Below are 25,062 nucleotides of genomic sequence, written 5' to 3' on the forward strand. Positions count from 1 at the left end.
GCCGCGCCACGGGCAGAGCCACAGAGAACGCGGCGCGCACCCACACGCCGAGGGTGCTGGGGAGCCGCCCCGCGTCCCTGGGGAAGCCGGGGCTATGGGAGCGGACAGGCGTGGTCCTCCGAGCCTGCAGGACCCCTAAGCTCAGAGGACGCGCAGTCCTAGGAGGTCCCAATGTGGAGCCACAGGGACCCCGCTGGGAGGGACCACTGCTGCAGGGGCCTGAGCGGGAGGGGAAACGGGCATCAGGATGCGGAGACCAGGCGAGAGCAGCGTCACGGAGGCCAGCGTCCCCGTCCTCCTCGGGTCCTGCAGACCGACTCCTCTGTCCCTGCCCCGCCTGTGTCGCCAGAGGCTGGCCTGCGTGAGCCTCTGGGAGGCAGGAGGGCGCAGGTGAGCCAGGAGCCCGACCTCCGCGCCCTGCAGTGGCGGCGCCCTGCGCTCGCCCCCGGCCCTGGCCCCTTCTGCCTGGGAGTCGTAGCTGCGGGCCCAGCACTTTGTAAGTAGCCGCTTGCTTTTTTCCAAATTGTAAGAGAAAGTGTACTCAGAAAGTCACAGAGGAAGTGGAAGTGAGCCAGGTGGGCTGCGTGGGCTCAGGAAACAGGTTCCAGGAGCAGAAGTGGGGCCCTGGGAGCTCAGGAGCGGGGAAGGCCACGGTACCGCCCCTGGGGCGGGGGAGGGACAAGGGAGGGGAAGGCGCCAGAGTCCCCCAGAGGGGAAGCTGCCCACAGCCCCTCTCCTGAAGCCCCCCGAGGTGACCGAGCTTAGGGCCAGCTGTTCCCTGCTGGGAGCCTGACCAGAACAACCGGGGAGGGGACTGGCGACATCCAGCGCTTCACGGAGGTCAAGCAAGAAGGCCTGGACAGTGTCCCTGCGCTGAGTAGGAGGACATGGCGTTCTCGCGGCCCCGGGGGGAGGGCCGCCCTCGCAGTCCCCAGGAGCGGGCGCTGAGCCCTGGCACGGGCCCGCCCAGGCAGCGACTCGCCCCGCCTGGCGCTGGGCCACAGCCGGCGCGCGGAGGGCACCCAGAGGCCGGCTTCTTCCCAGGCGCTCGTCTCATCTTCTCGCACATTTGAGGTTGGTAAATTTGAAGGGAAAGTATGCCTTAATAAGCCTGTTAAGAGATTTAAGTAAATCAAAAGTAAAATGCCTCACAAGAAGGAGATCCCAAGCCCAATGGCCTTACTGGTGAAGTGTGCCCAGCCTGTAAGGACGAAGCGATCCCAAGACAACACAAAACGGGTCCTGATTCAGGGAACTGGGAGCACTTCCCAGCTCTGCGCCGGAGGACACCACTGCCCCGTGCCAAACGCAGGCAGGTGCATCACCAGCAAGGGGCGGCACAGCTCCGCGTCCCTCGGGAACACAGGCGCCAAAGTCCTCGGCGCACGTTTGGCTGGCTGGATCCAGCAGCACTTAAACATGAACGTGCCTTACGACACGGTGTGGTTTATTCCCGAGCACGAGGTCTGTCTGGGAAAAGTCCAGCCATTGTTACCGTAACGAGAACAGTTTGCTCGGCATCGGTGGAACCTGGCAGCCAGGGGGAGGGGACTGGAACGGCATGCGTGGACAATGGTGACCTCACTGTGCGCGCCGGGGGTCGGTACACGCCGTTGAGTGAACACGTGCACTGTGCAGCTGTCACATTCAAAATGACTGAGCGAGTAGAACAATGAATCTGCCTCAGATTTTGTGTTATGTTCGAACGTTCCTCCATGGAAACTACTCGGATGACTCAGAAGCCGCAGCTCTGGGCGACTGGCGATTGGCAGCCTCATCATCACAACGCGCCTGCTCATGCATCATGTCTCCTGGAGAGGGTTTTGGCAAAACACCAAGTCACCCAGCTGACTCAGCCCCCCTACAGCCCAGATGTGGTGCCCTGCCACTTCCGGCTTTTTCCAAAACTAAAATCACCTTCGAAAGGAAAGAGATTTCAGACCATCGATGAGATTCAGGAAAATACGATGGGGCAGCTGATGGCGATTGGGAGAGCTGGGTGAGGTCCCAAGGTGCCTCTTTTGGGGGACTGAGGTGTCATTGTCCTACGTACAATGTTTCCTGTATCTTGTCTCTTCTTCAATAAATGGCTCTATTTTTCATATTACATGGCTGGATACTTCTGGACAGACCCGATACAATGTTGGTTTCATGTCCTAAAACCAATGTAATCAGTATATTTACAGGCTAAAAAGGAAAAACCATATGATAACCTCAAAAGATATAGAAAAAGCATTTGACAAAATCTAACACACATTCATGATTGAGAAACAACAGCAACAACCTTACCAAAGTAGGAATAAAAGAAACTTGGGCCCCAGCTGGTGTGGCTCAGTGGAGTGAGCGCCGGCCTGCGAACCAAAGAGTTTGCCAGTTTGACTCCCAGTCAGGGCACAGGCCTGGGTTGCAGGCCAGGTCCCCAGTGGAGGGCATGTGAGAGGCAACCACACATGGATGTTTCTCTTCCTCTTTCTCCCTCCTTTCCCCTCTGTCTAAAAATAAAGAAAATCTTTTTTTAAAAAAAAGGAACTTGGGCCTGATGAAGGGGTCTCTGGAAAGCCTGCAGCTTCCAAAGCCGGGGCCGAGGCGCGGGTGTCTGCTCTCACTTCTTTCTCCACCACTTGAGTTTGTATTCTGAAGTCACTGTAAACCACAGAGGAGTCATAGAACTAGCATAGGATTGTCTTTGCCACCCATTCACCGGCTGTCCTGCTGGGGGTCCCAGGCAGGGCCACTGGGCAAGAAAAAGGAAAGTCCCTCAGATTACAAAAAGAAAGAGTCCAGCTGTCTTCGTTTGCCAGTGACAGGGTTGACTAAGTAGAAAAGCCTAAGAAAGCCTCGAACAATAGCCACGGGAACTCAGCCGGGTTTGGCCAAGCTGCGGGGTGCTCAGCCCACCCCCAGGGGGTAACTGTTTCTGTATAGCTGCAGGGGGCCATTGGGAATGGAAAAGTTTTAAAACGATGTCATTCACAATAGCACCAAAAAACACGAAATAGATATGAACCTAACAGAGTACGTACGAGATCTATACACCAAAACTACGAAACACTGAGGAAAGGAAGAAAAAAAGGTCCAAATAAACGGAACACGAGAAACCATCTTCATGGACAGGAAGACTCTGTTTTGAGGAAGAGCAGCAATGCTGAAGGACTTACTCTGTCCCCTTCTAGGCCTAGCATCAGGCCTGAGAATAGACGGGTAAATCGGAGCAGCGAGGGCCCGGAGACAGACCCGCGTGCACAGCGGTGCCCGGGCAGCTCGGTGGGGAAAGACTGTCCCTCTGTGAGGCTGGAGGCAGCGCTATTCTGTGTGAAAGTAAATGGTCGACACTCCTATTCCCCCACCGCACACTAAGGTGACAGAGTGGCTCGTAGGCCTACAGGTAAGAGCTAAAACTACAAAATCAGAAGGACACAAAGGCGCGGTGACCTTGGGTCAGGCGCTGCGTTCCCACACGCCGGGGGTCGGGGACCGAGGCCTGTGAGGACTTCGGCTAAGCCAGCAGAAGGGCCCCGCCTCCGAAAGCCCCCAGCGCTCCACCCGCGGCTCAGGGGCTTCCGGCGCTGACTTCCTGCAGTGGCTTCCTGCTGCGGCGGCGGCGCCCACACGGTCACAGCCGGGCCCCGTGCCGGTGTCCAGGACCGCCACGGCGTCCGTGCCGCAACTGAGGCACTCTGGGAGCGGCCTGTCGAGCTCTGCTCCCCAGTCCCTCTGTGGGCATCAGAGGCGGAAAAGCGCTGGGTCCCTGGGGAGCAGACACCCCTTGGCCTTGACAGCAGGAAGGGTTTTCCCAGGATGCAGGGGCTGAAGACTCAGCAACTTAAGTTTTTAAGCATTTCCACCAGCACCTCCCAAAGGCCTTCCTCTGCATTTCTGTCCTTGACCAGCCACGCATTCCAGCAAGAATCCGTGGGGACACTGAGGCGTGACAGTGTCCGGCGGATCGTAAACCTTGCCGCAGCCTCCTTTTCCAGTTCTGTTCCCAGTCTCTTCTCCCCTCGATCTTGGCAGTTTCTTAGGAGGGGACCATGTGACCTGCGTGAGGTCCTCTGAAACCGCACAGCATGGGCCCAGGGTCATCGAATATTTGGCTTTGGGACTGGTCCCTTGAACCGTAGGTTGCCAGGGAAACGCTGTCTCGCCCCCGGCTACATGTTGGAATGACCTGGAAGGGTTTAAAGGGCCGTGCCGTCCCCACCCTGAAGATTGTGGCTTCGTGGTCTGGGCACTGGGCATCCACGAAACTCCCAGGTGACCCTCATGTACAGACCAGGTTGGGAGCCACTGGGTTTGTGGCCTGGGGACACCCCGAACCACAGGGTACAAGTGACAGAAGCAAAAGAGGGTGCCGACCGCTCATCTAACCTGGAGCCCAGGCCCTGCCTGCGACCGCAGGCCAGCGGCACCGGGGGGCTCGGGGCCTGGTGCCCCGTCCTCAGCCCCGCCCTCACCTGCACCCTCACTGGGGGGCTCTCCGCGGGGGTGGGGCACGGGCCAGGGCGCCAGGGACCTCAGCAGCCCCAGGCCACCTGCTCCGCGTGTCTGCAGCTGGCTCTCGCCCGTGGGCCGGGACCGCAGCCCCTCCCTGACACCATCCGTGCAGCCACGGGGCCGCAGCACTCCAACCCGCCAGGCTGGGGTCTGGCGGGGGTCCGGCTGGGGCCCTGGGGCCTCACAGCCTGGGAGGGAGAGGGGGACGCTCCCCAAGGGGCGACCGAGGTGCTGGCTTTCTGCTGGAGGGAAGGGAATGGCGGAAGGGGGCAGAACTGCTGTGTCCCTGGAGGTCTGTCCCCAGCCCCACCGGGGCTGAGACGCGGGGAAAACGGCCACTGTCAGCGGCCGGGGGTGCACGCCGCCGGGTACGAGCGCCGTTGGGCGTGCCGCCTCCCCACACCCGGACCGCACTGTGCAGCGCCACCGGCTGCAGCCCCTCTGCGACCCCGGGCGGCGTGCCAGGAGCTTGGAGCAGGGGAGGCTCGGCCGCAAGTGGCTGCCCCCGTGGGGTCCAGCCTGCTGGCCGCGCGCGAGACCCGGGAGAAGGCTCAGCCTGCCCAGCAGCAGCCCAGGAGCTCAGCCCGCTCCGCTCTGCCCCCTGCCGCTCCGCCTCCCCTGCCTGGGCTGGCCCGGCTGCCGACCCTTTAGATTCCAGGGCGGCTGTCAGCCCCCTTGCTCTGGGAGCGAGTCAGCCAGGCTGCCTCCTTGGGCAGCTGCCACCACCAGCATCCGCCTTCCCAGCAGAGCGGAGAGAGCTGCCCTGGGGCCTGGTGGGCGGCCAACCCCAGGAGAAACCTAGGTCACGTGGTTCCTGGTAATCGAAACTAGACCCTGGTTCCTGAAGCGCTCCCAGACCCGGCGGCCCATGCTCCTCGGGGTGTGTCCTGGGCTGAAGGGCAGCCTGCAGACATAGACACCCTCTGCAGCAGGAAGTGGACCCCGTGACCTGCCATCATTGCCCCCGCAGGTGAGCCGCCCCTCCCTACACGGTGTCACCCAGTGGGGCTGAGCCTTCCTGTTCGCACGCAGCTGGGGACCGGGCACCCCTCCCAAGCCCAGGGCTCAGCACCGCTGCCCCCAGGTCTGAGGGCTGCCGGGCGTGTCGTTCGCTGCCAGCGCCCCAGCGGTCCTGCCCCAGCCCGGCTCTCTGACTGGCGCAGGCCACACACCCCCAAAGAGCCCACCCCTTGTCCGGGCCTTTGGGCTGGGGGCAGGCCTCCCTGTTGCGGCCCCGCTTTCCGGGGGCTGCCCCACGGCTGCAGCGGTCGCACACTGCGTGCCAGGTGCCTAATGGGCCGTTTGTCCACAGCCCCATGCACCTGTCCCAGGTGCATCGCCCTGGTCGCTGCAGTTCCCCGGGAGTGCAGGGGGCTCGGACAGGCTGAGATTGCCCGGGGCCGAGAGCAAGTCCCAGCCGGGACAGGCCCCAGCCCGCCAGGCAGCCGTGTGAGGCAGGACCCGTGGCCTCCGGGCTTCAGCTCATCCGCTGGGAAGGGGGCCCTCCCCAGGCAGCTCTCAACGGCCATGGGGAAGACGCACTGAGCGGTCCCAGGACGGGGACCGCAGCCCCACACCCGTGACCCCGCGTCGTGTGCCAGGGGGCCGCCCGCGGGAGCGGCCTCATCCCCCGCTGGCCCAGCCGGCCTCCGAGATTGCGGGGTCTTACTGACCCAGGGGATGCCTGGCTCCTCCTTCGTGCGCGGGGATGTGGGGAGGGGGCCGGGGCACGGCCGGATGCAGCCGAGAGGGGGCGCTGCGCCCCGCCCTCGCCCAGGCTGGCTGACGGCCTCTTGGCCTCTGCTTCTCGGGGACTCTGACCTCAGGAGTGTCAGCGACAGGCCCACACCCAGCACGTCCCCCGAGTCCGCTTCCCGCCCTAGTCACAGGCCGGCGCAGCCTGGCCCTGACCCCTCCCCCAGCCACCCCGCCAGCCCCTCAGCCCCCTATCACACGGACCCCCTGGCCGGTGTCCGGGGCCTCCTCCCCGCTCTCGCTCCCCTCCCTTCCAGGCCCCCCACCAGCACTCAGCGAGTGTTCTCTATCAGCACAGAGCCACAGGTGCTCCTGCAGGGCAGGCCCCTGGCGATAAAGCCCGTCCTTAGCCTGGGCTGGCGGGACCCTGCACACACCCTGCCCCTGCCGTCAACCGTCAGCCGCGCCCAGGGCCTGGTCCTCTGAGACAGGCTCCAGTGTCCTCTGTCCCTGCCGCCTGGAGAACCCCTGGCCCACCCCCTTCACCTGGGCGCTTCTCACTCTCCCTCCCCTGCAGGAGCTGGGCCCACCACCCGCCGCCCGCCACCCTCCGCCCTCCGCCCTTCGTGCCCCGCAGCAGAGAGGGCACTAGAAGAGCCTGGGCCCCTCCTGAGGGCCATCCAGCTCCGCAGGCTCCCTCGGCCACCGCCTCCTGCTGCGACCTGAGGGCCCCCAGGCCAGGCCATGGCCCTCCCTCGGCTCCTCTGCATGTGGCTGCTGGTCGCCGGGACTCGAGGTGAGCTGAGCCCCGAGCGGTCTTAGGGCCCCCCCTGGCAGAAGGCCTAGGCAACGCTCTGCCCGGCGCTGGGCGCTGGGCGCTGGGGTCAGCTCAGGCTCCTCCTGCTTGACGTCCCAGTTGTCCCGAGTCGTGTGGCTTTACCTTCCGGGGGATACCAAGGACTTCTCCATCCCATCGGCTCCCAGAGGGATCGGGCAGGAGGGCTGCCCGACCAGCCAAGCCCCGGCAGCCTGGCGGCTGGCGCCCCGCGCCCATGGACTCCCGGGGCCCTGGGCGCCTGTCCCCTGCTCTCTGCCCCTGAGGCCCGGGACCCTTCCTCATCCCGGCAGCCGCAGGGAAGCCCGCGGTGCCCCAGCGGAGAATCGCCCCCCGACCCTGCTGGCTCCAGTAGGGGCCGGGCAGGGGAGCAGCAGGCTGCGTCCTGGGAGCCCGGGGTGAGTCTGGGACTCACTCTCTCTGCGCCTGGCGTACCCTGCCTGTGTCTCTGGGGTCCCAGAACCTGTGCCCTCGGACAGCCCTTGCCTGGCGCGCGGCTGCCCCCCGGGCTAACCGGCGTGTTCCTCGGGAGCCCTGCAGGCGTGGAAGACGGTGACGTGCGGCTGGCCGATGGGGGCACCGCCAACCAGGGCCGCGTGGAGGTCTTCTACCAAGGCCAGTGGGGGACTGTGTGTGACAACCTGTGGAACCTGCTGGACGCCACTGTCGTCTGCCGAGCCCTGGGATTCGAGAATGCCACTGAGGCCCTGGGCAGAGCCACCTTTGGGCAAGGTAGGCCCGCCGGCCCCCATTCCTCCCGAGCAGCCAGTCGCAGGAAGGGACCGTCCCCCGGGCCGTGAGAACGCTCCCCACGCCCTCCGCACTGGCAGACACCCTGCACAGCGTGCAGTGCACACCGCCGGCAGCTGGGGTGGGCTCCTGGGCACGGCGGCCCCTCCCCACAGCGGAAGCCCCACCTCTGGGCCTGTGTTTTCCCGGAGCCACTCACCCTCAGAAGGGAGGTCCGGGGGCAGGAAGGCTTCCCCCGCACGGTTGCCGTGAGTCGCAAAAAAAGGGGAATAATAGAGATTTCCAGTCACTTATTGTCCACAAGGCAGACAGACGTCACGAGAAGGAAGGGTAGTTTATGGCACAACGTCATCATAAGAAATCCGGACCCACCCTCGAGCTGTCACGGAGGTTTCCTAGTCAAAGACACGCAGGAGCTGGGCTACAGCAGAGCGCTCGAAGGCCTCGGGGTCCTCGGGGGCCTGAGCCTGCATGGTTGCTGTGGCTGCACCCGCTTCTCGGGGCAGCGGGCGTGGCCTCGGCGCCGCCCTCCAGCGCCTGTCCTTGCTGTCCCACCAGGAACCGGCCCCATCATGCTGGACGAAGTGCAGTGCACGGGAACAGAGCCCTCGCTGGCCAACTGCTCCTCCCTGGGCTGGCTGATGAGCAGGTGCGGGCACAACCAGGACGCCGGCGTCATCTGCAGCAACGGTGCGCAGGGCTCGCCCCACCCCGGCCCCCACACTGCGGGGGCCCCTGGAGCCGCCCCCACACCCCAGGCCCTGGGAGGGTGTCCGCCGCGCCCCGCCCCTCCAGGCCCATCCCACGCCTGGGCACAGGTGCCCCAGCGGCACCCACTCTGCAGAGGAGGGCGGAAAGCCTGCAGGACCCAGCCGCACAGCCACCAGCCCCAAGGCCCTCCCCGCCCTTCCCAGGGCCTGCCCAGAAATGCTTCGTGCGCCCCGATTGTTGGGCAGCGAGCCGCGTCCCCAATGCCACAATGTCCGCGGATTCAGGCTTCTCTCTTAAACTGCCGTCTGAAGCCTGCTACGCAGCGCCTTGCCTGCCGACAGCACCCTGAACGTGCTGGGGGCGTTTCTTGATGGCAGACAGGCCTGGTGACAGCCCAGCCCCCACCGCCCCGGCTCCCTCAGACCCCAGGGGCCCCGGCCACTCGGACACTCGGCTTTCGGCCCCAAGTCTGAGTGTTAAGGTTGTGCTTTGCTCTCTCACGCCCACCTGTGGCTTCTTCCAGGACTTGCCCAAGGGGCCTGGGAGGCACGTGCGCCCCGAAGGTGGGGGCGGGGGGCCGCCAAGGGAAATCAGGGCGCCCAGGTCCAGTGCAGTGGAGGCTCACGCTGCCGGGGGGAGCAGCACAGAGGGGCACTCGGGCCAGGGCGGGGTGCAGGGCCGGAAGCACCTATGGCAGGACCTGGCGGCCAGCGGAGGCGCCTGGGAGTCGGGTGTCATGGGAAGGAAGGGGGTCTGAACCCACCTGGTTTAAATGTCAGGACTGATCTTAACCTATTTGTGGCAGAGAAAGGACAGGTAGGTGTGGTTCCCAGTGAGGCTTGGGAGTGGGCAGAGGGGGCAACGCAGCGCCCTCGGCCCCGCGAATGAGGCTGCTGAGGACCCCAAAGTTCCAGCCTTGGGTTGCCCCTCAGTCTTCAGATCGTCAGGCCAGGGAAGGTTCTGGCCTCCGAAGGTGACACCTGGGTGATCGACTGACTGCCCGGGTTTTAAACGGTGGGGCCTCAGCCTCTGCAAGTCAGCCCCGCCAAGCCCCGCCCCCCCCCCCCAGGGGCTGCCTGGGCGCAGGGAGCAGAGGAGTTACCCCGGAGTGTCTGACGGCCGTGGGCTGGGGGGCTCTGGGCCCCGCTGGGCACAGGTGCCCTGTCCTCCGGGGGCCTTTGTGAGTAGATCAGGCAGGTCAGGCCACGAGGTCAGGGAAGAAACGGACTCCAGGGAGGAACAGCACTTCCGGGTCACAGAGCAGAGCCTCGCCCGGAATGGGCGTGAGCGTGCTGGTCTCCCCTGCCCCTTCTTAGAAACCAGAGGCATCTACACCTTCGACATGTCCGGCCAGCTCCCCGCAGCCCTCGAGCAGATCTTTGACAGCCAGGAGGGCTGCGACCTGTCCATCATAGTGAAGGTCCAGGACGCCGAGCGCCAGCGCCTGTGCGCCCACCGGCTGATCCTGGCCAGCAACCCCGAGGCCCAGGCCCTGGGGAAGGCGCCGGGCAGCGTGGCCACCATGGAGGTGGACGCCGAGTGCCTGCCCATGGTCAGAGGCTTCGTCAGGTGAGCGCCCTCGGCGGGGGCTCGGCGCCAGACGGGGTCCCCAGGGATCGCCTTCCCCCCGCCGGCTCGGGCGGGTCCACTCTGCTCCCGTGCACAGGGGATGCGCTCTGGAAGCGCGGCCGTGGAAAAGTGCACATGTTAAAACCTGCTCCCTGTCCTTCTTGGGACGTACCCTGCTCTCCATGGCCGAAAGGGACCCCGCAGAGAACAGGTGGCAACTGAAACAAATTACAGTGGTTCTTTTCTTTCTTTCTTTTTTAAGATTTTATTTTATTTTTTTTTTGTCGCTTTTTTTTTTAATGGCTCGGATACATTTGTCTCCATTTTCCCACCACCACTGCCCCCCGCCCCACCCGCCCCGCCTCCCACCCTCAGGCCTCCCCCACTTTGGCCTTGTCCATGGGTCCTTCATGCAAGTTCCTTGACGAGACCCTTCCCCTTCCTTCCCCGTTACCCATCACCCCCCTCCCTCCTCCGTTCTCCTTACAGTCGGTTTCTTTTTTCTTTCACTGTTGCTGGTTATATATTTTTCTTGCATGTATGTTTTGTTGATAAGCTTCCACTTACAAGTGAGACCATACGGTCTTTGTCTTTTCCAGCCAAGTCTAAGAACCGGGTCCCTAGGGTGTGCTTCCGGATGGGATTTTTTCCTCGGGTGTGTCTGAGAATGAGGCAGGGCCTGCCTGCCTTCCAGTCCCCTTGGGCAAAGCTCAGGGGGATGCATGCTCTCCCTCGCTCCCCTCTCTCTTCCTCACTTTCTCCCTCCCCCTCCGCCTCTTCCCCGAGCTCTGTCCTGGCCTCTTGTTCCGGGCCAGGCCCCAGGAGGCCTCAGGATACCCTCCCCGTCGGGGCCCGCCCACGGGCACCCCCCTGCGGCACCCCAGCAGGCAGCATTGCCGGCGGGCCTCGGCCAGTTGTCCGGCTCCTCGCCACTTTCTGTGGTTTCTCGGGGTCTCTAACACCGCCATCACAGCCTTCGGTCCTTTTTCTCTGCCCTTCCGTGTTTTCAGGGTCAAGGGGCCATTGAGACCTCTGCTCCCACCACCTGGGTGCCTGCCGGAGCCCCGGGGAGGGGGCACGCTGGGGCGGCCGCGCAGCTGCCAGCGGCCAGGAACTATCTCTCGGGCCCGACAACAGAATTAAGAGGCAGAGACAGAAACATTCTGTGGTGTCCCCCATCGCTCCGGCAGTCGCCGTTTGCGGGGCCTGCAGTGGGGCTTACTGCTAGTGAGGGTGGCGGTCAGGGCCCAGGAGGCTGGGCCCCAGCATGCTGCCCTGGAACTGTCCTGGGAGGAGCCTCCAGCGCTGCAGGCCGTGATCAGGGGCCACCGCGAGCCGGGCCACAGGCGGAGGGCAGGGAAGGCAGGCACAGCAGGGCCCACGCGGTGTGAGAAGGGAACAGTGAAGGCACGGGGTGGGGGTGGGGAGCCTGCCTCGGGCGTTGGCACTGGGCCCCGCCCGCGAGTGGCCGGCTCCTTGGCTCTGTTCTCAGGTGGGCACAGCGGGGGTTCCCTAGGAGGCTTGGCATCTGAGAGAGGCCACTGGCTCCGAGTCCCTGTGGCCGTGCGGAGACTCGGCCCTTCCTGACAGCTGGCCTCCATTCACCGCGTCCCGGGAGGCGGTGGCCAGCCTGGCCTGTCCCCTCCAGGCAGGCGCCCCAACTCAGGCACCGAAGCGGTTCCCGGCGGCACCCTGCCCTCCCTGGGGAACGGCGCCCGCTGAGTCGCCTGCGTCGGCTCAGAGCTGCGGGGCGCGCTGGCAGGAGGCAGCAGGGGCGGGTGCTGTGGTTGGAGGGGTGCCCACGGGTACCCAGCACAGGGCCGCCGGAGTCTGTCCAGGGGTGCGGTGGCAGGAAGGGTGGACAGGTAACCCCAGTGCCCTGATGGCCAGCAGGTCCTGGTGCCCCCGGCCCCTCAGAGGGCGGGCTCAGACGGCCAGCGAGCACAGCGGCCGCAGTGGCAACGGTGGCGCAGGGGTGGCCACAGGACGGGGAGGGCCCCTCTCCTTGCCGACAGATGGTGCTTCGTCCTCCAGCGCCCTGGGATCCGCCCCTTTGTGGGTGCCCATGGCTCTGAGCAAACTCAAGATGGGAACGCGGGTGGACCCAAGAGACAAACGGGGGAAGGAGGAGGGGGCCAGGGGCCTCTTGAAAATGCCAACACCCCAGGCGTCCGCAGGTCATCAGAAAACTCAGCCGAGGGGGTCGTGCCGGGAGCTGGGCCCGCTGCCCTGGCCCACCTGCTGTGCTGCACGGGCGGGGGCGGGGGGCCCGGGGGGCGGGCCCGGGGAGGCCGCGGGGGTGGGAGGGGGGTGGAACCAGGCCCTCAGCTCGCCCCCGCCCCCGCCCCCGCAGGTACTTCTATTCCCGAAGGGTGGACCTCTCCCTGTCGACGGTGAAGTGCTTCCACAAGCTGGCCTCCGCCTTCGGGGCGCAGCAGCTGCAGCGCTACTGCGCAAGCCTCTTCGCCGTCCTCCTCCCGCAGGACCTCTCCTTCCAGGCGACCCTGGACCTCTACGACTACGCGCTGGCCACCCGCGACGCCACACTGGAGGACCTCTGCGAGCAGTTTCTGGCCTGGAACTTCGAGGCCCTGACCGGGGCTGAGGCCTGGCTGCACGTCCCCACGGCCCTGCTCCGCGCCCTGCTCTCCAGGAGCGAGCTGGCCGTGCCCAGCGAGACAGCCCTGCTGATGGCCGTGGACACCTGGAGCCAGGCGAGGGAAGCCAGCCACGCGGATGTGGAAGGCCTCCTGGAGAGGGTCCGCTTCCCCATGATGCTGCCTGAGGACCTCTTCCAGCTGCAGTTCAACCTGACGTTGTACCGGGGCCACCGGGCGCTCTTCCAGCGGAGGGTCCTGGAGGCCCTGGAGTTCCACACAGTGCCCCTCCGGCTGCTGGCTCAGGACAGAGGCCTGAACCTCAGCAAGGACGCCTACCAGCCCCGGCTTTACACCTCGCCCACCTGGAGCTCGCCGGTGGGGAAAGGCTCCCAAGACCCCTACAACTATTATTACTATGGCCATTACCGCTATACCTCCTACCAGTCCTTCCGGACCCCAGTGCACCCCAGCTTCCTCTTCCAGGCCCGTGAAGTCACCTGGTCCCCCTACGACCTGCCCACCGTCCAGCGCTGCTGGGACTACGGGTTCTCGTGCTCCTCTGACGAGGTCCCAGCCCTCGGCCTTTCCAGGTCTGGCTACTCGGATCCCACCATCGGCTACGGAAACAAAGCCCTGATGCTCTGCGGGGGGCGCTTCGTGGCCGACGTCACCGACTTCGAGGACAGGAAGGCCACGATCCCCAGCACCCTGGATACCCACAGCTCCAAGAGAGCATCCGTCTTCCCCTGCCCGGAAGGGCCCTTCAGCAGCTTCCGAGTGGTCATCCGCCCCTTCTACCTGACCAACTCCTCGGGCGTGGACTAGCCGGGAGGCTGCCCCACCCCTGCAGAGGGCAGGCAGGCAGAAGGGCCGGGCCCCGCCCCTCGAGCCTGGCCAAGCTCCCTCCTCTCTGCAGTGCCTCCCACAACCGGCCTCCAGGGGTCCCCCTGCCTCCGCAGACCTCCCCGAGCTTAAAGGAATGGCTGGAGGGCAGGCCGGAACGGCTGCCCCCTGCCCACGGGAAGCTGGGAAGCTGCGAGTCAGCAGGGTCGTGGACTGTGGACTTCCCGCCCTGCCTTTGGCTTGCTCCATCCTCTGTTGTCCCTTTCTAAAATGAATCATTAAAACCGCGTTGCAGTCCCCGGTTCGCTCGTTCATTCAGGAAGGGCTATCGAGTCCACTCTGCACGCAGACGCCAGTGGGCTGGGTACCAGGGCCCCGGGAACGAGCAGACACAGCCCCCGTCCTCACACAGAGGGCAGGCGAGAGGTCGCAAGGACACACGCCCTGGGGATTCACAAGCGGGGCGATGGTGACGGGGAGCGGGCGTGGGGGTGCCCAGGCCAGCGCTGCTTCACACTGGACTCTGTGCAGAGACGTGGCTAGGGGAGGAGCAGGCGTCGGGACACGGGAGGAGGGCGAGCTCCAGGCAGGAGGAACAGCAGGCGTGAGGAACCTGTCCTCCGTGACTGTTGCCCATGCGCACAGAGACGCGGGACAAGGATTGGCACGTCAGCGTTCCTTGTAAGGGTGAAAACTTGGAAACGACTTAGATACCCAGCAATGAGGTACTTGGCCACAAGTGAGAAGCCTGCAATGGGGCAAGTCAGGGGAAGGAGGGCATGCGAGAGGGCACTGCGCGACCCGCAGACGCGAGGCAAACAGAGGCAGGGCCACCCGCCCAGGGGTCCCGTGGGGACATCCCGCTGGAGCAACACCACTGGGTCCCGGGCGCTGAAGGCCGCCCCACGGAGAGCAGGGGAGGCATTCTAAACTGTCCCCGCTCCTTTGTGGCACAGGCCACAGCACAGGGTCCCCGCCGAGGCATCTGGTTGGCCCGGCTCACACCACGTGCTTGCCGCTCTCGGCCAGGGGCTCAGCAAACAAGCATCTGGGCGGTTTTGGCCTCGGGAAGGGGAGGTGGCACCGAGCCCACCCAATGGGAGGGAGGCTCCGACGCCAGGCCAGGCGGCTGAGACAGCAGAGCCCCCGCCCCCTTCCCCTTGGGCATTCAGAAACAAAAGTAGAGACACGGAGCCCCCCCGCCCCCCGCCAGTGCAGCTTTGCCCTTTCCCGGGGTCCCCAGGCCCAGCTGCACGCCCACCCTCGCAGCCGCGTCTATGGCAAATCCAGGCCACTTTTTAAGTCGTTCCATTTAGACCACACTGGTGCCCACCACCAACACCGCTGGCGAAGGGAGGCCGCAGAAAGGAAAGGTCCGTATAAACAAGCAGCAGACACAGCGAAGGCGACACCGTGGGCAGAAGATGGACTCACGGGGCCGGGAGCGGCGCCTCCCCTGCCTCACATGTGGTCCCCGGCCTACGGCCAGCACCTCAGCAGCAAAGAGGTGGGCCCAGAAAGGACGGCCCCTTCCTCCTCCACCACCTGCCCCCAGGGCGGCCGCGGCCCTGCAGGGAGCCCGTGGCCCATTTTGAGGAGACTCTTTGAGGACTCTTGAGCTCCTTCCCTGTGCCCAGCCCTTCTGGGTGGTGGCCGCTTCCCCTCGACGGTCAGGGCCGAGTGGCCCAGCACAGCCCTCGAGCCTGCTTCTCACCCCCTGGATTTTCCCGAGGGCGCGAGCAGTCCCGTGGGGCGCGGAGGCGCCCCTGGGCAGAAACGTTCCTCCGCTGGATGTCCAACCCCAAAACCAGCAGAGCCCAGAGTGTCGGGGACCAGGAGCACAGCGTTGCCCCTGGGGCCTGGTGCCACTGCCCAAGCCGCTCTGGTGTCCCAGGGCCACGGGCTGGCCAGGAGCCAGGCGAGCGCCTTGGGCGGAAGGGCAGGGCTGGGTCGGGTTTTTGTTTGGTTTGGGGGGGGGGTGGCAGTAACTGGTACCAAGATTTACTAAGGAACCTGGGAACAGGGTGTTCCAGGATTGGCTGCTGCGTGGTCAACTTGTCATCAGACCCAGGTTGCTGTAATCCTGGAGTTTGTCCCATCCTTCCTATGCATGAGCCACTATGTGTCACGAGTTCTGAACGGTGTGGGGGGAGGGAGACCACCCAGCGGGCCGGAAGTGTCGCTTCCTCCACTGAAAGGGTCCCGAGGCTGCCCCACCTTGGCCTCACAAGGCGCCAGGTTGGGACTGATGAGGATGTCGGAGCACAGCAGCCTCGGCGACAAGGCACAGGCAAGCCCTTGCAAAGCGACCCCCCACCCCTGCCACCAAGGCCACCTGGAGAGCCTGCAGAGCAAACCCTCGTGGCTGGAGGGGCGGCAGAGTGGCACCCGCAGAGCAGCCTCCTGACGCCCCCGGAGAGAGAGCTGCTGCCTCAGGAGGGCCTTTTGGGGAACAGCTGCGGGACTGTCCTCACCCCCGCGACCACTCCGAGACACCTGGCTTCGTCCCCTCCCCGGAGCTCACTGTCACTCACTCTCTGCCTGGCCCCTTCCGTCAGTGGGCCCCGGTGGGCCTGGCTGCATCGCGGGCCCCTTTGGGGGCCCCGGGGGGAGCCGTGGGAGCCCCCTTTTCTCGGCCACAGTGACTGGTTTGAAGAACCCGTGGCTGGGGTGAGGAGCGTGTGGCCTGTGTTGGCGCCTCTGTTGCGGGGGCTGGGCGGGGGACCCACAGGGACTCTCACGTTGAAGACGCTGCACCTCCTGGGCCTGAGAGGCCTCTCAATGCCTCTCCTTGCTGCTCAGACCCCACACCCAGGTTTGGCCACTAACATGCTTGTGGTTCCATGAAATGCCTGGAATTCGAGGTGACTTGGCTGTGCTCCACCCACATGGCCCCAGGAGAGGGTGGCGTCCCCGGGCCTCAGTGAGAGCTGGACAGGAAAGGTTAGATGTGGCAGCAGCTGATCTTCTGAAAAAAACGTCACCAGGGTGGGCGGGGGGAGTTCCAGGAGCCAAGCCCGGGTGGTTGCAAAACGCAGGAAAGAATGTGGAGCCGCCTGCCGCTCCCTGTCCCCGCACCCGCACCCCACTCCCCGCGCCCCAGGTGTACGCGCCCCGCGGCGGGGCAGAGGCTCCTTTGGAGGCCCTGGGGCGGGTGGGGCAGGGGCCAGAGGGCTAGGGCCCCCGCCTGCAGGCGGGGAGAGGAGCGCGTGGCGGGCAGAAGCGGAGGAGCAGCGCCGCACACCGCGGGGAAGGAGCGCGGTTGGGACCGAGCGGGGAGGACACAGCAGCTGAGGTGTTGGCCATGGGGACCCCCACAGGCTCTCAAGAGAGAAAAGGAGGGAGGTGTCCAGGAGACGGACTGGGCGAGGGCGAACGTATGGAAGAGTGGGGCTGCGAGGTCTGGGGGAGGCAGGTCGGCCCATCCAGAGGGGTGCAGGGGCCTAGGACTCGGCCCGCGCAGGGCCCAGGGTCCGGCAGGGAGAGTGCAGTCGAGTCGCGGCGACCCTGCCTGGCTTCGGATGGGAGCCGGCTCGCGCCGCACAGCCAGGAGCAAGCCCGCCCGCCCCTGCCCACCTCGGACCCCGCGCTCTGCTGGGGCTGCGGGCCGGTCCGCATCCTGTCCTGCCCGCTCGGATGCAGGGCCGCACGGCACCAGGCCTGCCGCCCGGGGGCTGGAGTGGGCTGCTGTCACCAATTGCCACAAACCAAGGGGGCTTTCAACCACCCCTCGCAGTTCTAGGGCGCAGAAGTCAGGAGTCAAGGTGACACTGCTGGGCCACCACCTGCTGAAAGGGTCCACCTGGGCACCGCGTGGTCCCTGGCTCCTTCCAGGCTCCATGGGAAAGAGGAGCTGACTTGGTAAAAAGCAAATCTGCTCTTGGAATTTTAGCAAAACGACGCCCCAGCGTTACCAATGAGAAGAGAGCCCACAACTCCCTGGGACCCTCTGAAGGGCCCCCAGCCTGGCGAACCGGAGGGCGGGTCACCCCAGTTTACGGGTGAAGAACAGCTGGAGTATCCTTAATGGTGGAAACCTTTTCCTGCTTAGAATACACACAATCCTTTTTCTGGAACATTCTTTCTCCTCCCCTTCATAAGGTTAATCCCTATGCATCCTACAGACCTCCCCGCTTCAGAGGCACCTCGGATTCTGGGGCTGTTGCTCAAAGGGGACTGAGCACCTGTATGTCTCACCGGCACCCAGCGAGGCCAGTGCTGCCGGTCCTTGGACCATGCACTGGGGACCAGGGGCTCAGAGCTCTGGAAAGGCCTGTCTTTGGTGCCCAAGACACACTCTGTGTGTCCCCTTGTAATAGTCCTTGCAGGGGGCGTGGCCGGCCCTGCTGGTGTCTCTGCCCCACCGCACTGAACCCACCTCCTCTGCTGTCTGATCCGCGAGTGCGCAACGGGCTCAGCCCTTGCATCTTGTTGAAGGAGAGAGCCCGCCCGTGCGTTCAAACCGAAGGTCAGTACAGACCTGTGCCGTCCTCGTCTGCGCGGGTCCTGTTTGGAGCCGAAATTGGAGGGAGGGGGAAGCTTTGGGACGACGGACCCGCTGAGGGACCTGCTGCTCAGGTGGCGTGAGCCTGCAGTTCTCGGAGCGCAGCCCCTGACCGGCAGCCCCCGCGGGCCCCGGGGGCTTGCGGGCGAGGCCAGTTCTTGGGGGCTCCTTGGGGAGTCAGGAGCCTGCGTTTGCAGAGCCCTCGGGGGCACTCGAGTGCAAAGCCCCAGGTCTGGGCCCGCGGCGGCCGCTGTGGTCTGTCGTTTCAGGATCCCTGGGAGCTTGCAAAGCTCCTGCGTCCTTTGCCCCCTGCGCTGTGGCAACATTTCTGACCCCAGATGAGGGGTTTCCTCCCTCCTGACGCCCCCTCTGTGGCGCCGTCCCAACGCCACTTCCCAGCTCCCTGACACTAACCGCTAGCACGGAGCGCTTCGTCCCACAAGACACCCCGCTTAAGACACCAATGGTAAGTCGAGGAGGGGGAGTCCCCACGGCCCCTCCCCAGGTCTCACCATTTGCTGGAATGGCCCCAGGACTCCAGGAAACACTTGAGTTCGTATCACCGGTCTGTCATAAAAAGGATGTGATGCAGGCGCAGCCAGAGGGAAGAGATGCCCAGGGCGAGGTCCGGGGAAGGGCGCGGGCACCATGCCTTTCCTGGGTGCGCCACCCTCCCGGCGGGAAAGCTTCCGGAACCCTGCCATTCAGGAGTTGTATGGAGGCTTCACTCCGGAGGTGCGATGGGCCCAGCCACTGGCCGCCCCTGCAGTCCGGGGTGGGGCTGACGGTTCCAAGCTTCTAACCACCGGGTCCAGTCCTCTGGCAGCTGCCCCCACCCCGACCCCGGCCTCCTGGAGTCCCTCATTAGCATAAACTCAGGTGTGGTCGCAGGAGGTGGGGCACACAGACCGAAAGATGCTCCACTCACCCCAATCACTCGGGAAATCCCAGAGGTTTTTAGAAGCACTTGCACCAGGAACCAGGAAGAAGACCTAACATGCGTTTTTTACAGCACCGCCATGCCACAGCCCTGCCACCCCGATCCGGCGGGTGGGCTCTGTGCCGGCCCCTCGGACTCCGCCCCACGTGACAGAGGGGCTGGAGGGGAGAGGGCAGGTGTCTGGGCAGCGAGTGCTCCAAAAATTCAGGAGGTTGTCACAGCACGGAGGTGAGGAGGGCCTGGCCTCTGTCCCTCAGAACCTTGCGCGGGGGCAGGGAGGCTGGGCGGGGTGGCGAGCGTGGACGGCTCCTTGCGACTCCGCGTGTGTGGTGTGCCAGCAGCTGTTCCCCATTAGACCAGCCGCCAGCCTGTCCTAAGAAGCCACGTGCAAGAGGCTTAGCTTCAGTCACAGCAGACCCCATGCAGGGATGGGTAGCGCAGGGAGGAGCGTTGCCTTGGCAACGCCAAGACTTAGGGGGTGGTGACGGTAACCAGGGCTGCTTTTGACCTTCGCCATCTCCTGGGGCGGGTGGCTTTCTCATCTCCCCAAGGCGCCTCTGGGGCCGTTCCCAAGCCTGCCGTGAGACGCAGTTCTTGGTGGGGGAGGGGGCCGCCTCCCTCTCAGCCTCCCATCCCATCCCTTCGCGTTTGGAAGTGCCTGCATGAAGCTGAGTCCCTGCTTACCCTGGCGTGTCCCCTGGGCCACAGCTGCTGCCTGCTCACTCTGCAGCTGCAAACAGAGAAGCAAGGAGACCTCTGAGTTCCAGGTGGACCCGCTGCAAAGGGGGTGACAGAGAGCTTTAGAGCGTCTCCGGGCCTGACCCCGCCTCCTTGCTGTGTGACCTTCAGTGGGAGGTCTCGCCCCTCTGAGACTCCGCCTGGTCTCTGTAAAGTGCGCGTGGGTGACACTCCCTCTCTCCAGGGGCTGTTGTCTATAGCGCATGACAGGGGGCCTGGGGGCTTCCATGGGCCACCGTCCCTGTTGTCATCACTGTCAGGGTGGGCTTTATTCTGCCCGGGCCGCTATAACAACACCAGGGACGGGGGACTTGTGGACAGCAGCCACATGGCGCTCACAGTTCTGAGGCTGGAGACCGAGGGGCCGGAGGCTGGGGTCTGGTGGGGCCCGGGCCACGGACAGCTGTCTTCGCCTGCTGCGCCCTCCCCGATGGCAGGGGAGGAAGAGCTCTCTGGGTCTTCAACGAGGGCACTAACCCTCTTCGTGGGCGCTCCACCGTCATGACCTGCTCACCTCCCCACAAACCCGCCTCCTGACGCCATCACACAGGGATTGGCCTTCGACCTGTGAACGCGGGGTGGGGGACACCCGTTGCAGTCTCTGGTGGGGTGTCTATGCCTCTTCCGTATTCACCGCCACGCGCTGGCCGCCCGCTTCCCCCAGCCCCTCCCGATTCCAGACAGTCGGGATTCAGGCTTCGCGATCATTCTAAGGCTTCGCATTGACTGGGGGTCTGGGAGGATGGGAAGGGAGGTGGCCTGTCGGGTGCGGAGCACACGCTGCAACCCGCTGGCCCCCACTGCCCTCCTCGGGGGCCCCGGCCTGGGGAGCAGCGAGGAGGACTTGTCTGTCGCTGACCACACCACGGCGGCCGGCTCTCTGCGGCCTGGGCGGAATCTGCTGGGCACGTGGTCTCACGCGAGGTCAGAGGATTTCTGAAAATGCTTAAAAGCTTCACTCTTTTAAGGAGGATTTTCTTTTTATTTTTGCACAGTGGGCATTCCTGGGCTGTAGGTAGCCCGCCCTCGGGGGGCCTGTGTTTCTTCACCCGTCAGAGAGGGCAGGGGTCCAGCCGGGAGGACCTTGGCATGGTGCCCCCAGAAACAAGTCTTGTCCTGGGCTTGCTCGGGGTGGGGGCGAACACCCTCTGTCCGAGGAGGAGGCGGAGGCCCGCTGCCGCTCCCCACAGTCAGGGCGGTCGGGCCGCCGTGGCCCCGGGGCTGGCTGCCAAGGCAGTCGTCAGCCTGCCGTCCCTAGCTGTCCCCATCCTGACACCTGCTCCTCACACGAGGACCCCCCCAGGAAGAATGCAGAGCGAGAGGGGTCCCTGAGGCCCAGGAGCAGGAAAACCAGCCAGGCCCCTTTAAGAATCTGTGCGCCAGAGAGAAGATGCAGAGCGAGCCCTTTGGTAAACATCTGAGGGCTTGTAACAACTACCAGCTGTGAGAGGGGGGCGGGGAGGGCCGCCTCCCGCGGCCGGGAGGGTGGGATGGGCTGAGGTCAGCCTGGGTGGGGACCCGCCGAGAACAAGGGGTAGGAACAGGGAGAGGCGTTTGTTCCAGGCGGCGGACAGTGGCCTGGCCGTGCAGCTGCTGAGCCGCCTGGGCCTAGAAGCTCCCACGTCTCCCCCCCGGAGAATTGCCAGCCCCTCCTCACAGCCAGGCCTGAGGAAGGACCCAGTCCTGTGGGAGCGGAGGGGAGGGGAGGGGAGGGGAGGGGAGGGAAAGTCATTCCCAAAAGCTGAATAGCTCATCCGGTTTTTCCTCCAGCAAAGGCGGTGTCCGGCATCTCTTCCTACCACGTGTAGTAAGTAGGAAGCCCAGCACCTGGGAACCGTCACTCAGCAATGCCCTTCCCCAGACCGGCGACCTGGCCCCTCGCCTTTCCTTGCCTGGCGGTTTAGCTGCAGCCTCCTGTGGGGCCCGCCTCTCCCCAGAGCCCCCCCGGCCAGTCCCACAGAGCCACTGTCGTGACTCCCCTAAAGTCCCTGATGGAGACACGTCCCTCGGCTCCAACCCACACAAGCATTCCCTGTTAGTGAGAGCAGACGTGTTGGTTGGGGTGCTCTGGGTGATGAGTAACAGATCCGGCTCAGAAAGGCTTAAACTTCGGACGGGGTGGTTTTGTTCGTATCAACCAGGAGGCGCAGAAGCTGGGTGGGCTTCATGGCTGGTGGAGCCAGCAGTTCAGCCGTGTCCAGAGGACCAGGTTCAAGGCCACCTGATCTTTTGACCTCCTGCAGCACCAACTTCATTCTCGTGCTGGCTTCCCTCATGGTGCCAAAATGGCTCCCGTGGCTCCAGCTACATACCACGAATTTTTAAAGGCAGAGCGAACCTCTTTTTCAGAACTCCTGTTGTAGTTATCAATTTCTGTGTATCAAATTGCCCCAAAACTTAATAATGAAATCTTATTTTGCTCATATGTCTGCAATTTGGGCAGGACTCACCAAGAACAATTTATCTTTATTCCACATAGCATCATTAACCAGGGGGTGGGGGGGTGGCATTTCAAGATAGCTGCACTACTAACGATAGCGAAGTTCAAGACCTTGTCTGGGCCTGAAGAAAGACGTCTGAATGTGGAAACATGGAGCCTGGTTGCACTGGGTGCACTGGCAGCCATTTTGTGACCATGGGGCATTCCAGTTTGAGAAACAGGCAGATGCATAGAGGAGAGGGGCCTTGATGGCAACATGTGTCCTCCCCTGAGACTCTTCAGCTGAGTTTACTGTTTAAGATTGTGTATGTTTTGTGCAAAGTCACTTAGAATGCCTGAACCAGTACAGGAGGATATGGTAAAAAATATTCATTTTTCCTATTTCACGACAGAGATCGTCTGTATGTCTGTCTACTTGATTAGACAACAAGTGGCTTAGGAGCAGGGACCAGGCCTCAAGCATTTCTCCACCCCAGGGCTCAGCACAGTAAGCGACACTCCGTATTTTGAATCCCACTTGGAGAGAAAATAAGTAAGAATGGGTATAGCTATTCTTCCAGGATTTTTAGGCGTTTATACCATAACTGCCCTGTCTTCTCTGCTCCCATACCTGCTGGAGTTCGCGCACTGCCTCTTGTTTTCAAAGCCCAAACACACAACCCACGTTGCAGTGGCTCCCCGCACGACGTGACGTGGGTGGAAAAAAGATGAGAAGAAAGGTAAGGAAGTCCCTATTTACCGGGACGGCCGGGCCGCAGAGGTGCCCTTGGCCCAAATGTCAACAGAGGGCCTCAGCGGGACCGCGTGGAAGCCAGGCGCAGCTGGGAGGAGGCGCGCCTCCGTGTTCCTGCGCCATCAGCACATTTTGCGGCAGCGCCCTCGGCCCGGTTCCTGTAAAAGCCTGCAGCCCGGGACTCGCAGCCCTTCTTGTTTTCTTTGTTCAAGGTTAACGTCTCACAAGTCAAATATCCTCCTACTCACCCAGCCCCGTCACGGAGGTTTGGCACACTCCGCTTTGCTGAGCTCTATGAAAGAAAGCCTCAGAAAAATAAGAGATGTGTGTTCGGAGAGTGTTTCTGGGAAAGGCGCGCCCAGCCAGCCCGTCCTGCAGCCTGCCTGCCACGCCGGGCGTGGGCGCCCAGGTCTGCCTGGGCCCATGGCTGCTGGTGCCCAGTTCTAGGGCCAGTCCCAGAACAGGGGTCGTCCGTCTTCACCCTTCTGTGAGAAACGGGCACAATGAAGGAAATGTGGCCGTCTTTCCAGAACGCTAGTTCTTGTTCTGACATTGGGTCTCTGTTTGGTTTAACAGAGAAGAATGGTTTCATCACCTCATCCCAGGGACCCCAAAGCCAGAGCCCCAGAGAGCGTTTGCCCGGGGGGCCCCAGGGCCTGGCGACACACTGCAGTGAGCTTGCTCGTGGACGTCCACAGCGTCTGGCACATTCATGCTGTCCTGACGCCAGCGGGACCTCGCTTTCTGTCTCGTCTGCTCCTCCACTCTGCTCTGGGCTGCTTCCCCAGGAAGCCAAGGCGCTGCTGGCCCGATCCTGGGACGCTGAGCGATTTCAACAGATAACATTCCTGCCACCTGGTCACCTTTCCTCTGTGGCGGTCCCCCCGCCCCCGCCGCCCCACAGATGGATGCGGGCAAACCGCCGGCGAGACATGAACAGCCTAACCCAACGGAGCAATGACGGTGATTTTTATATAAATAAAATTGTCTTTGCAAAAGTGACTGGACAGGGTTTTGAAAAATGGGGATGTGTCTGGGATGGCCCAACCTGCGTGGAAGCCCGGCACAGTAACCTAGAGTGCCGGCGGTCAGGACTGAGGTCAAACCGGGGGAGGTGGTTGGGAGGGGACTCGAGGGAGCTGCCGTCCGGGGGCTGGTGGTGCTTCATTCCTTATTCTGGTTGGTGGCCGCGCCAGCGCGTTCACTTTGCACCGGTGGGTCAGGTTTGATCCTCATGCTCTGTACCCTTCTCTGGGTACGTGCCGTGCTTGGAAAAAAGAAAAAAAAGATGTCTTCCACTCTCTCTGCTGCGGGGCCCCCGTGGTGTCCTCTGAGCTGCGGGTCGGAGATCGGCACTCACCCCGCCGAACAGCAGAAGCCGGCGGGGTCCCCTGTCGGAAGGAAGAATCACAGTCACGCCTGTCAAGGGACTCAGCAGAGGCGTTCGATCTGAGCCCCAGGTGAAGGTCTCGAGGCCACCGCTCTGATATGTGGGTGACCTGCGTGGGTTGCTGAGCAGCGCTGGGGGGACCAGCCATGTGGACGCAGGTCTGGGAGTGGCCCTCTGTGTGCCCTCTCCCGGAACCCGGGCCGGCCTGCGGGAGACTGTCACACCCTGTGTGGGACTTGCCACCCTCGCATCAGTAGATGTCTTGATGTGGCAAAGTCACCCAGTACTTCCTTCTGTTGGCCACTTAATAGTCCCTCGCACGGACAGGGCACATTTTACTTGTCCGGTCCTCCTTTGTGAGACATCGGGGTGGTTTCTGCCTTGGGCTGTGGTGAGTCCGCCACCCACGTTTAAGCCTTTTCCAAGCAGCCATTCTCTGCGTGGGAATCTCTCCCTTCCCTGCACAGGTACTGGGGCGATGAATAATAACGGTCCCGTGCCCACCGAACGCCTGCCAGGTGCTCCGAACGGGGCTCTTCCGACGGCAACAGGTGGAACTCTCACAGTCCTCTGATGCGTGTGGCAGGTGTCAGTATTCTGCTTGTGGATGACGGAGCTCAAGTCCAGAGAAGGAAAGAGATTGGCCCGTGTCCCAGTGGAAATGGGACTTGAACCCAGGTCTGCCCTGCAGCAAAGTCCTCCTCTTGTGTTTATCGCATTAGGGGGCATGGAACAACCCTTCTTTAACTGGGTATTTGGGGTCTCCCTCAAGCCTATGGAGGGTGAGGACCGCGCCTCCCGGTCTTTCAGGCTCAGCCCC

General features: G+C 63.6%; 1 protein-coding gene across 1 annotated transcript; it reads left to right on the forward strand.

The window, feature by feature from the left end:
• The first annotated feature begins 5,396 nt into the window (after positions 1–5,396).
• Positions 5,397–13,785, forward strand: LGALS3BP (galectin 3 binding protein). Its single transcript, XM_054593383.1, has 6 exons — positions 5,397–5,464; positions 6,767–6,985; positions 7,565–7,756; positions 8,333–8,464; positions 9,802–10,054; positions 12,408–13,785. Exons 2-6 carry the CDS (start codon positions 6,934–6,936, stop codon positions 13,477–13,479), a joined length of 1,701 nt encoding a protein of 566 aa, XP_054449358.1. The 5' UTR covers positions 5,397–5,464; positions 6,767–6,933; the 3' UTR covers positions 13,480–13,785.
• Positions 13,786–25,062: the final 11,277 nt, after the last annotated feature.

Source organism: Pteronotus mesoamericanus, unplaced genomic scaffold (genome assembly GCF_021234165.1).
Source record: "Pteronotus mesoamericanus isolate MK-2021 breed Mesoamerican mustached bat unplaced genomic scaffold, CSHL_Meso_final scaffold_408, whole genome shotgun sequence".
NCBI classification, from domain to species: domain Eukaryota; kingdom Metazoa; phylum Chordata; class Mammalia; order Chiroptera; family Mormoopidae; genus Pteronotus; species Pteronotus mesoamericanus.

What these genes read in the sequence shown, in the direction of transcription:
- LGALS3BP (XM_054593383.1), top strand. Translation starts at nt 6,934, where the DNA reads ATGGCCCTCCCTCGGCTCCTCTGCATGTGGCTGCTGGTCGCCGGGACT. An exon ending in GCTGGTCGCCGGGACTCGAG is followed by an intron (nt 6,986 to 7,564) that starts GTGAGCTGAGCC and finishes GGAGCCCTGCAG; the next exon opens with GCGTGGAAGACGGTGACGTG. An exon ending in CGGCGTCATCTGCAGCAACG is followed by an intron (nt 8,465 to 9,801) that starts GTGCGCAGGGCT and finishes GCCCCTTCTTAG; the next exon opens with AAACCAGAGGCATCTACACC.